General features: G+C 41.2%; 1 protein-coding gene across 6 annotated transcripts in view; it reads right to left on the bottom strand.

The window, feature by feature from the left end:
- pcloa (piccolo presynaptic cytomatrix protein a) overlaps positions 1-13,035 on the bottom strand; it is a 144,258-nt gene that overhangs the window by 23,623 nt on the left and 107,600 nt on the right. For 5 of the 6 annotated variants that reach the window (XR_008725261.1, XM_055653514.1, XM_055653511.1 and 2 more), the window contains 4 exons: positions 9,931-10,111; positions 8,237-8,431; positions 4,655-4,831; positions 2,739-2,877 (listed from right to left, as the gene is read on the bottom strand). Coding sequence is in view for 5 of the 6 variants with exons in the window: in XM_055653514.1 (XP_055509489.1) it covers positions 2,739-2,877; positions 4,655-4,831; positions 8,237-8,431; positions 9,931-10,111 (692 nt within the window). In the remaining variant the exon portion in view is untranslated. The remainder of the gene's footprint in view (positions 1-2,738; positions 2,878-4,654; positions 4,832-8,236; positions 8,432-9,930; positions 10,112-13,035) is intronic. The other variant, XM_055653513.1, reaches the window with a different exon arrangement.

Below are 13,035 nucleotides of genomic sequence, written 5' to 3'. Positions count from 1 at the left end.
TGAAGGGCCGAATGGCCTACTCCTGCACCTAATTTCTATGTTTCTATGTACCTGCCTTCTCTCCATACCCCCTGATACCTTTAGCCACAAGGGCCATATCTAACTCCCTCTTAAATATAGCCAATGAACTGGCCTCAACTACCTTCTGTGGCAGAGAATTCCACAGATCCATGTCCTCTGCATCATCCGGCAACCATCCTTGCTGTTTACAACCCCGCCAACCTTTATGTGGACAGCAAACATATTAAACCACATCCAAGTTATTAATATATCTGACAAAAACAAAGGTCCTGGCACCAAACACTGCACCTATATACATATATATACCTCTGGTTACAGACTGGAAGTCAGGAAGACACCCCTCTGCCTCCTGTCACCAAGAATATTTGCATAATTGGGAAACATTCCAAAGGACAGCATAACAAAATGCTTTGAGGAGACAAGTTAATTGGTAACAGCTAGCAACGGATTTATTAATAGTTTATTTATGACTATTGATTAAATGTTTTGAGATGGTAACAAGAAATGTCCATGAAGATTGTGAATTTAAAGCATGGATTCTATCATTGCTTGTTTGTATCCACACTGCATGACTCCATTAATCAAGCAAGGCAAAGCCCATGGGATACAAGAAACAATAGCAGGTTGAATTAAAAATTGGATTAGTGGCAGAAAGCAAAGATTATGAGTTTTCAATAGACATTTTCTTCTCTGCTGAAAATAGTACAAAGTCTATACAACATCACCTGTGATGAGTGGTGATGCTTCCTCAATGAATGGAAAAATAAAATAAGAAATTAATCAATAGGAGCAGTAGGTTAATCAAACGTTTGACCCTGCCCTGCGACACAAGATCACATCTGATCTGATACCTCAGTACTATTCTCCAGTTATCTCCATAAATGATCTTAATATCAAGTTTTTTTAAATATAGAACACAGCACAGTCTCCGATTTGGATGACAGAAACATAGAACATAGACAAATAGGTGCAGGAATAGGCCATTCGGCCCTTTGATCTTAATGGCAGAGTCTTCATAGGCTTCCACAGTCAAGAATTATAACAAATTCCCACCCTGTGAGTGAAGAACTTTCTTCTTGTTTAAGTTATAAATGGATGTAATTATAAATGGCAAACCCATTAATCTGAGACAGTGGCCCCAGTCAACCCATGTACAAACTTAGAATGTTTTATGGAATTCCTCAAATGGCATCTATCCTCATATGGCAAGCCTGCCATTTCAGGAACCAGTGCCAACAATCTTCATTGCAATATCACCAAGGGAATTATTGATTTATATGTAAGGAGACCAAAGTTCAGCACAATATATACGGTGCGTCTCACCAAGGCCCTGAATATCAAATATGCCAGGCTGCTTTGGGAGAACAAAGATTGTGTGGGCCGAATAAATATTTTGAAGGCCTCATTTGAGGCGCCAGATGTCTGAACATCAGAAAATCTCTTGACTGTTGATAGTGAGGAGAATAGCGAAAGGCTACAGGAATTATGATACCGTTATTACAGAAGGGCAGCAGAGATAACGTGTGTGCCTACAGACCTGTGTATCAAGTGTCAGTCATGGGGAATTAAATGGGAACAATTCTGAGGGATAAGAGTGATCTAACATGGAAAGGCAGGTATTAATCGAAGATACTTAGTACATACGGCATTGTTGCAGGGGGAGATCTGTCCGACTAATTTAACTATTCTCAGAAGAGGTAACACAATGTATTAGTGAGGGCAGTGCCAGTGCCAGTCTACGTGGACTCAGTAGGCCTTGGATAAATCCCACATGGAAAGTTGGTCCAAAAGGATGAAGCCTATTAAATCAGGGAGAAGTTGGCAAATAGAATCTGACTTTGGCTTGGTAACAGGAGGCAGAGAATGATGCTTTTTGTGATTGAAGTTTGTGACCTGTGATGGATTACAGGGTTTGGTGCTGAGACCCTTTGACCATTCCATACACTAACAATGTGGGTATGAGTGCAGAAGGTATGATTCATAGGTTTGCAGATGACAAGAAAATCTAATGATTGTTGATAGTGAGGAGAATAGCGAAAGGCTATGGGATGACATTGATCAGTTGGTAAATGGGCAAAGCAATGGGAGATGGAATCTATTTCTGATACATGTGCACATTTCTTGGTACCTTTTAAAAGTATAATTCACAATAGTGTGGGATGTTGAAAAGTAACATAATTGATATTAAAATAAGAACATTCTCCAAACTATTATAATGTGAACTTTTACCAATATAATGGATGTTGAGGTGGCCTGATGTTCACACTCAAAGCATTTACACTGCTCTTGATTATTAGTTAAACACTTATTTTAAGTATGTTTTCTGGGAAGGGTCTGCTGCTTATGACACTACACTTTATGATTTTAGATGCTACTGACATTTTTTTTTTAAACCGGTTTTTCATGAACTCATCAAACTGAATGAGAGATTAGAAATTAGATATAAAGAGAAAATGCTGAAGGATCTCAGAATCTGCAGAAAGAGAAACAGTTAATATTTGAGTTTCGAGATCTTTCGGCAGGATTGAGAAAAAGGCCCAGGATCTCTGACCTGAAATGTTATCTATTTTTCCTGCCACAGATTCTTCCTGACCTGAGATTTTTCTGTTTTTTTTCCCATTTTTATGTCAGATTTTCAGCCTGCTAGTTTTTAATTTTCAGGAAAGAGTAGAAGTCACTGTTCTTAAGCAATTGCATTGAGTTAGAGTGCGACCTACGTTGGTGTGTCGGTGAAGACGCTGCCATCTCCGGTGGTTGTGCTACCCTCACTGTCCACGCTGTAGCCACTGCCGCCACTACTCACAGACGAGGTGGTGGAAATGGACGATTCAGTGACTCTGTGATTGGTCGACTTTGCTGCACAGAGAGTAGAATGTGGTTTAGTTTACATACAGCTTGAGGCTAATGCTTTTCACTGTTTCTGGCGAGATACTAAATTATTCCTTTACTTTGACTCTATCAATGTGTAGAGGATCCTCTACATATTACATATTGCCTGAGAATACCTTCCTGAACACATTTAACATATTTTATCCTGAATAAGCCATTGGCACTATGGCAGTCCCAGTCTATATTGGGAAAAGTTCAAATCCCCTACTATGACAACCTTATTACTCCTGCAGCTGCCTGCTTGACTATTTTGGGACCTATAGGACACCCCCAACAAGGTGATCATCCCTTTTTTATTTCTCAATTTATTAATTATTAAGAATTATTATCTGCATGCATGTTCAGAAGGTGACGCCTCACATTAAACAGTTCCAGTGCAAATTGGAGGAACAGCATCTCATATTTCACTTGGGCTTATAGACCAGTGATATGAATGTTGATTTCTCTCACTTCAGGTAGCCCCGGCAATCCCTCTCTATCTCTCCTTCACCCAAGTCGCACAAGCTTCTCATTTTCACCCTACAAACAGCTTACTATGGCCCGTTTCCTCCATCATTGTTACTTTTTTGCATATCTTTCATTCATTGTTCTTTATCTCTCCTCATCACTGTCTATATCTCTTGTTTCCCTTATCCCTAACCAGTCTGAAGAAGGGTCTCTGCCCGAAACATCACCCATTCCTTCTCTCCAGAGATGCTGCCTGTCCCGCTGAGCTACTCCAGCTTTTTGTGTCTATCCTCGGTTTATACCAATACCTGCAGTTCCTTCTTACACATGCTTGTAGGTAAATACATTCTTAATATTTTCCATTAGGTTTCATAGTGAAGAATTTCAATCCTAGTATGTTCTGTTTGTAGAGTCATCCAGTACGGAAACAGGTCGATTGGCTCAATTCGTCCAAACCAACCAAGATGCCCCATCTAATTTAGTGCCATTTGCCTGCATTTAGACCATGTCCCTCTAAACATTTACTATTCATATACATATCCAAGTGTCTTTTAAATGTTGTTAATGTTCCTGCCTCAACTACCTCCTCTGGCAGCTCATTTCATATACCCACCTCCCTCTGAGTGAAAACGTTGCCCCTCGGATTCCTATTAAATCTCCCCCCCCCCCCCCCCCCCCACCTCCCCTCTAACAGGAACATGCACGCCTTGAACTCTCACCATCACTCATTTAAAAACATCCCACTTTCCAGGCATCGCTTTCATTTTCTAATCCATCAAAGTACTTGTCATAAAGTGTTCACAATACACCACTTTTTTCATGTAATTTGTTTGTGACTCTAGAAATGTTTCATCAATGTTGATCCACCAGTACTTTTGTCAAAATTGTTCTTTTCAGCTATGAATACAAGTGATCATCTTAACTGGTAGATGTTGGACTTGCATAACATTTTATTTTACTAACGACGAACTAATTTACCAATTTAATCTTGTACAAAATAGCATTAAAATATCAAAAAGTACCGCTGTTAACAAAACAATGTTTTTATCTGAAGTCCATCAACAAGCAGTTTGCAAAACACCTGCAATTCCATCATTAATTTAAGGAAAATTGCAAGGGAAATGTTCTATATCAGAAATTTGAGTGGGGCTTAAAAAGGCTGTAAACAAACTCCCATCTGCTCAATTGTATCTAGAATTTGAAAACATTTTAGTCATGTTGATCTACTTACTTCTACTTGTTTGTATGACTGCAGAAACCAAACAACAAATAAATTGTATCATCATTGTATCATTACCTCCTTCAGCCTTGGGTGGTCCCACTGACATCACTTTCCTTATGGCAAGTTGACTTTGGTCTTTGTTCTCAATGGCTGGTGAAGGTAGATTGTCAGACTGAGTTCTTTGTATTGGAACGCCTGCAATGCTGTGTCTGTGCTTCTTGGCGTGATTTTGAGCCTGACCGCTTTTATGTGCTGTGGCAAGTGTGGGTGAAATGGAAACCCAGAGTATGTATCCTCAGATGGAACCAGCTTAAGTGTATTTCATGCAAACAGAAGTGTTTCATTTAAATAAGTCGTGTAAACAGCAAGGAAACACAACATGCAGAGCAGTAAGGAGTTAAAACTGGCCAGTTCCTTTGTCCAGATTCAATTCTGTTTAATTTGCTCTCATTATGTTGTGGAATGTTCACCAGCAGTATTCCACCAACAAGAGTCAGAGTTGCAAACAATAATAGTCAAACGCATTAGTAAGAACTCGGGTGGAATGAAGCCTTTCTGTAGATGTGAAGTCCTGTGTAGGTACTTGGACTTGGTGTATTAAGGTGCATGTAGATGATCTGATTATGGGATAGTCATCACTTTTTCTAGTCCCATGAAGTTCTTACTAATGACAATTATCAGTACTAGTAATGGATTCATTTTCCATTACTTATCTGCATGCAATACTCGAAAGAAAAACAAATATTTCAAAATTGTTAGATCATATCTGAGTGGAGAAATGGGTCAAACATCATTTATACTGCAATTGGATCAGTAACAGTCAACAATACAATAGTCCTGTCCCATTTTTAAATCTTTCTTGGTTTATGCACAACCTGCCCCCTGTTGAAGGAAGGAACCCCCTAAGCAATAATCTGAACACTGAAGAAGGGTCTCGACCCAAAACGTCTCCTAGTCCTTCGCTCCATAGATGCTGCCTCACCCGCTGAGTTTCTCCAGCATTTTTGTCTACAATCTGAATACCACAATAAGTTATGTTCAATGATGTCCACAGGAATATTAAAGTTAAATCTTGCATTACATTGGTTACAGACAGTGCAGTGTTTGTTCATTCTAAATTTGCTGATAATGCTTTTGTGGTGTGTGCGTCTGCTATAATCATCATTTCAGACTAGTTGGCAGAAGCTAGATGCTATTTCTTCAATCAAAACAGTTTGGGGCTGGTAATTAATTATATCTCTGATCTTTATTTTTAGTTATCAATACTTGAAAATGGACAACATTTTCAAGATCGAATGAAGAATTTAAATGTAAAGTGGATCCAAAATCCCATCTTTAAGGATAAACATGTAGTGAAGCTAAACTTAGAATCAGAAGCTTTCCTATTTTATTTTTGCTTAAATGAGGAACAGTGCTATACATTTTAGAATTAAAGGTAGTCTATGGACAGACAAAGAACTTAATTTTGAATAAAGCAGGCCTCCTCTGACAGATTATTCCACCCAATTGCAGTATAAGCCAATGATATGACTGTGAGAACCATGTTTTGTTGGACTGTGCTTTTGCAAAAGTCATTGTTAAGGTACTGTCAGTCCGTTCACCTTCCACCACAGTAGCAAAAATCCTGCATATATTAAGAATTATGTTTATCAGTTGTGAAACAATGTTTAAAAAGGACTTTGAATGTCACCAAATTTCACCAGAATTATGCCTGGATAAGTGGACATTAGCTACAAGGTGAATATGGACAGACTTGAATTGTTTTCTCTGGATTGTTAGTCGAGGGGAGTCCTGGTAGAAGTATATAAAGTTGTGTGAGGGAGATCTTTAAAGGAAATAAGACAGTCAGAGCTTTTTTCCAGGATGGAAATATCAAATATGAGAGGGCGTAGCTTTAGGTGAGAGGGGCAATGAGATGTGTGGTATAATTAGTTTTGCACAGAGAATGGTAGGTAGCTGGAACTACGCTGTCAGGGGTGATGATGGCTGCAGATACAACTGTGGCATTTTAAAGACTTTTGAATAGGCACATGGAAATGCAGGGAATATAGAATATGAATTTACAGACAGATGAGGGTTGGTTTTGGCATTATGTTTGGCACTGACATTGACGGCTGATGGACCTATTCAACTGTTGTACAGTTCTGGATTCTATTACAATTTGCGTTATGATGGCTGGGTTTGTTCTAATTGAAGGCTGAGGGATGACCTAATAGACATTTATAAGACTATGAGGTGCATGTGTGTGGTTAGATAGTCTTTATTCTAGTATAGTGGAGTCCAAAGCATGAGGGTGAAGGTTAAGGGTGAGAGAGGAGAAATTTAAAGGAGATCCTTAAAGGAAATAAGGTTAGGCTAGTAACTAAAGTGTCAGTGGGCGAGCACTTTGGATCCACTGACCATAACTCTATTACTTTTAAAATAGATAGGGTTGGTCCACAAATTAAAGCCTTAATGGAGGCACAAGGAACTGCAGATGCTGGAATCTTGAGCAAAACACAGATGAGGTTTTGGGGCTAAAGAAGGGTCTCAACCTGAAATGTCATCTATGTACTGAACTGATGTTGCCTGACCCACTCAGTTCCTCCAGCACTTTGTGTTTTGAATTAAAATCCTAAATTGGGGCAAGGTAAATTTTGTACAGGAACTTGTAAAGTTGGAAAGTGAGCGTGGAACTCTGGTTAACAAAGGATATTGAGGCATGTCAGGCATAGGCAGCTGCAGCAAGCAGGTCCCTTAAGGAGTAATTGAGGCATGTCAGGCACAGGCAGCTGCAGCAAGCAGGTCCCTTAAGGAGTAATTGAGGCATGTCAGGCATAGCAGCAAGCAGGTCCCTTAAGGAGTACAAGGGATGTTCACTGAGGAGGGAACCTGGAGGGCAGAAAGAGAACATTGTATTGGCAGACAAGGTAGAGGAGAATCCTAAGTGATCAGACAAATATACTAAGGGCAAAAAGGATCTTTTAGAAGTTTCTGACATGATGAGGGGCATGGGTGAGGCTATTGGTCACAGTGCCTTCCCCAGGATAGGGAAGTCTGAGGGTTTGAAAGGCATTTGGACAAGTACTTGGACAGAAAGATGTAGAATGCTATGGGCCTAATGCAGGAAATGGGATGAGTGTAAACAGGCATTATGATTGGCACCGGTACAGTGTAAGATCAATGGGTTTTTTGGAAAGTTTTGTGACGTTCAGAGTTCAGATTGTCGCTTACAATAGTGTTGTAACAGGCCATGTTGTTCTGTGCTTATTGTGCAATTAAAAGCACTCAGGTACAAGAAGAATTGAAGCTGTTAACTTCAGCAAGATGACAAATAATTTAATTTCTAACTCAATAAACACAATATTACCCACCTTTGTTACTTTGGTCTGATCTATAAACAAAATAGAGCTGGGCAGGTGAAGGGGCTAACAGTACAGGAACAGCCAGTTTTACTGCCTTATCCCAACTTAAAATCCAGTTTGGAAAGTGATCTGTGATTTAGAAACACAGCAACACAGACGGATACCACTACATACAGTGAGCAGATTATGCAGACAGTTACAGACAACTGAAGAAAATCAGAGTAACTGAGGCTCAGAAAGTTAAGGGAGCGAAGTAAAAGGCAACAGATGAGTGTGAAGCTGCCATGCTGAGGAGGTTATTTGTGTCGTTTACTTGGCTGGACTCGGAGCTGATGCACTGCTGCTTCTGCCGCAGCAATGGCGGCTCCAGCATCTTCCAGGTGGCTCTGAGTGACGCTGCCTTTACTCTGACTTCGCGACGGGCCGTGAGAACGCAAATGTCCTTCTGATGATGACTTTGAGCTGGCAGGACTGCTCTGGGATTTCTCAATGGTGGCCACGTGCATCTCTGGAGAAAGAAAAACATGTTCAGCACTACAACGCTCAATATTACTTTGTTCAAGTTATTTATTTCTACCATTGAAATTATGATTATTTGATCTTTGACGATGCATACAAACTACAGATAAATGTCAAGGTCCCATGTAGTTCCCTACCATCCACCAAATGCACAGGGTAATGCTGGTGCAGGATTCCCAACAAGTTCATTTGCAAGTTGAATCGGTAGTAAGCAAAGTTAATGCAATGCTAGCATTTATTTTAAGAGGGCTAGAATATTGTATTGTATTGTATTGTATTCAAATTTATTGTCATTGTCTCAATTTGTCTCAATACAAAAACAGGGATGTAATGCTGAGGCTTTAGGGCGCTGGTCAGGCCATATTTGGAGTCTTGCAAGCAATTTTGAGCCCTGTAACTGAAGAAAGGATATGCTGGCTCTGGAGAGGGACCAGAGGAGGTTTTTCAAGAGTAATCCCAGGAATGATTGGGTTAACATACGACAAGCATCTGACAGCACTGGGCCTGTACTCACTGGAGTTTAGAAGGATGAGGGAGGACCTCATTGAAACTTACCGAATAATGAAAGGCTTAGATAGAGTGCATGTGGAGAGGATGTTTCTACTAGTGGGAGAGTCTAGGGCCAGAGGCCATAGCTTCAGAATTAAAGGATGTGCCTTCAGAAAGGAGATGAAGGAATTTCTTTATTCAGAGGGTGGTGAATCGGTGGAATTCATTGCCACAGAAGGCTGTGAAGGCCATCAATAGATATTTTTAAATGCAGAGATAGATAGATAGATGCTTGATTAGTACAGGTGTCAGGGATTATGGGGAGAAGGCAGGAGAATGGGGTTGAGAGGGAAAGAAAGATCAGCCATGATTGAATGGCGGAGTAGACTTGATGGGCCGAATGACCTAATTCTGCTCCTAGAACTTATGCACATTAATTTATGAGCAGAGTAGAAGAGATAAACTTGGTATCTATCATGTTTGGCTTAGACATTGTGGCTGAAGGTTTCACTGTTCTATGTTTCTCTTGTAGCACAGGTGTCTAAAAACTAGAGGACATAAGTTTATGGTGAAGGGGAAGAGGTTTAGAGGCAAAGAAGGAGGAATATGGTGGCTTGAACTTTCACAACATTTAAGAAGTATCTAAATGAACACTTGAATCCCAACTTATAATAGTTCATGACCAGTTCTGTTAAATGGATTTGTGTAGATAGGTATCTGATAGCATGAACATCATGGGCTAAAGGACTAATCTCATCAAAAAAATATTTAAACCTTACTTTATTTAATTTCTCTTTTCAACCATCCTATTGTAAAACTTTCCTTGTATTCTTGTCTGGCTTAAAACTTATTCTGCCTCAATTTCTGCACCAGTTATGATGAAAGGTGATCCAGAGCAAAGTATGTAAGAGGAGGGACCCTTCTCGATTGGAACGGGTAAATGATCAGACCAGAGGAAATAAGAAAGTATACAACTATGAGGGAAGCAGTGAGACTCACCCTTGGATGGGTCTGGGAAGATCCCATGACTGCGGCTCTTGATTACGGAACTTTTTGGTAGTTGCTGGCTGGCCTGACCAGAGTGGGACCTGACATGGTCAATACTCTCAGTTTGTTCCTTGAGCTGATACCATCGCAAGGTGTTATCGAAATGTGGGGCATTCGCCAAGTCAATCAGCACCTTGCAGAGAACAAAATTATTCAAGTTCAAACAACCAACTTACTAGAATGTACAAAAGCTCAATCCAACAACATTAAAGATAGTGGAGTCAGTGGATATGGGGAGAAAGCAGGAACGGGATCCTGATTGTGGATGATCAGCCATGATCACATTGAATGGGGGTGGTGGATCGAAGGGCCGAATGGCCTACTCCTGCACCTATTGTCTATTAATTATACTTATAGAAGTAATATATTTAGAGATTAAATCAAATCTTAAATCAAACGTATCTTGATGGAAAAATGTCGTGATCACTTGTAGTATTTAGAAATGTCCATCGCGGAGAAATGCTGACTTCACCTACATGGGCCTTTGGAGAAACATGGAATCATAATTTTATATTGGGTTTCCAAAATGACATCAAGCCTAGGCATTTAATACGAAACAAAGGAACTACTGAAGGTGTGAGCAGAGGATTGGCTGTGGTTGATTTGGAGAAAACAATGAAAGTCATGTCAAAAAACAGGCAATAATAAATATTTAACAATACATCAGTCGCAAAACAAATCCTTTAATGTACAAAAGCCCAAAAGAAAATTGGTTCATCTGTGGCTGATGAGTAAATTTACCAGAAATAATAGTGGGCCTCAGAAGCTGTCTGTGCCAAACAGTATACCATTAAATTGTCTGAAGAAGGGTTTCGGCCCGAAATGTCGCCTATTTTCTTCACTCCATAGATGCTGCTGCACCCGCTGAGCTTCTCCAGCAATTTTGTGTACCTTCGATCTTCCAGCATCTGCAGTTCCTTCTTGAACACCATTAAATCAATCTGCTCTGCTTGCATATCATCCTTATTCCTCCATTGCCTGCATTATGTGACAAATAAACTTGACTTGACTTGATATCCATGTGCCTATCCAAAATCCTCTTAAATGCCACAATCATGTCTGCCTCCACATTCCAGGCACTCACCACCATCTGCGTTAAACCTTTTGTCCCACACATCTCTGGACTTTGCCCCTCACTGTACACCGGCACTTGTGATAGTGAAGAATCATTGGCCATTAACGTGATACAATCACGAGTTTCACATTTCCACTCTGGAAAAAAAGATTTGGAATGTCTACCCTATCTATGCTTCTCATAACTTTATAAAATTCTATCAGGTCTCCCCTTATACTCCAACAATCCAAGTTTGTCCAACCTCTCCTTCTAGTTAATACTTTCTAATCCAGGCTGCATCCTCTGCACCTTCTCTAAAGCCAATCCATCCTTCCTATAATGGGGTGACCAGATCAGCACGCTATTCTCTAAATAGGACTTGACCAAAGTCTGAGATATTTCCTGATTCTCATTCTCAATGCCCTGACCAAAGCCAAGCATTCCGTTCCATCTAGTTGAATTTTCACACAGAGAGTGGTGAATCTCTGGAACTCTCTGCCACAGAGGGTAGTTGAGGCCAGTTCATTGGCTATATTTAAGAGGGAGTTAGATGTGGCCCTTGTGGCTAAGGGGATCAGGGGGTATGGAGAGAAGGCAGGTACGGGATACTGAGTTGGATGATCAGCCATGATCATATTGAATGGCGGTGCAGGCTCGAAGGGCCGAATGGCCTACTCCTGCACCTAATTTCTATGTTTCTATGAATTGCCACTTTCAGGCTGTCGACTGAGTGCCTAAGATCCCTCTGGACATCAATGCTATTATGGGTCTTGCAATTAACAATACACATTCCCCTTGCTGGGATCAAAATTCCATCTGCAATTTCTCTGCCCATTAGCTAATTTATGTCCCACTGCATCTTCACTGCCGTTCTCACTGTTCACAAATCTTCAGACGTCCCAGCACAGATCCCAGCAGCACTGTGGTACAGGTGCTGTTTGTGTGGAGTACGCACGTTCTCCCTGTGACCATGTGGGTTTCCTCCAGATGCTCTGGTTTCCTTTCACATTCCAAAGATGTGCATGCTGGTAGGTTAATTGGCCCTAGTGTGTTGGGAGTGATAATGTAGAACTAGTGAGAATGGGTGACCGATGGTCTGCAAGGAGTTAGTTGGCTGAGGGCTTGTTTCCATGCTGTTTATATCATCTACTAGACCAAGTGCAGACCCGTTGGGTCTGTTCCCCCACAGAGCGGTTGTGAGGGGGGGAGGGGAGGGGAGGAGAGGGGGGGAGGAGAGAGAGAGAGAGAGAGAGAGGGGGGGGGGGGGAGAGAAAGGGAGGAGAGGAGAGAGGGGGGGGGAGGGAGGGAGGGAGGGGGAGGGATCCACAGTAGATACTTTCATTACTATTTGTTCTTCTGCATCAGTAAATGTATTTTGGTTTCATTTTACAAAAGTTTTTACTTCTGCTTCTTCTAGCGTGTCAGATCAGACCACGTCCCAGAACCATCTCTCCAGGCAGAGGGAGGAGCTGGTGGGAGGTGTGGTCATGATGGCACTCACAACGTATTGCCCTGCCTGGCACATCACCATCTCTCAAACTGGCAGCACGAGGATAGAGCAAGTTAGGTTGGAGGCCCAATGAAACAGGGTCACGCCAGAACAATGCCGGTGTCTGGAGCTGTTCAGGCATGACTATTTTGTTTATAGAACAGCTGCGCAAGGAATGGAACATTTTGCCAATCATCAGCACATGTCCACTTTGACTTTGGGCAGATGGAGGTGGCTGGGCCCGAGGACAGTGGCTTGACCAGTGGCTTGACCAGCCACAACCATCTTCCTTTGTGTGAGCTCTGACGCCAACCAGTGATTGCAGGTTTTTGGGGAAGTCGTTATTACCTCACCTTGGACCAACTTAGACAGATGCACAACTACTCCTGCAGTACATGTTTTCAGTATTTTAGCTGGGCTGTTGTTTAGATCCATCGCTGCACATTTAACACCAGGCACATTAATGTGGACATAAGTAACCAGTACAGTTTCTTGATGGGTGTATCCTAGCTGA

The sequence above is a fragment of the Leucoraja erinacea genome, chromosome 22 (assembly GCF_028641065.1).
Source record: "Leucoraja erinacea ecotype New England chromosome 22, Leri_hhj_1, whole genome shotgun sequence".
NCBI classification, from domain to species: Eukaryota; Metazoa; Chordata; class Chondrichthyes; order Rajiformes; family Rajidae; genus Leucoraja; species Leucoraja erinaceus.
This window is presented reverse-complemented; position numbering and strand designations above follow the sequence as displayed.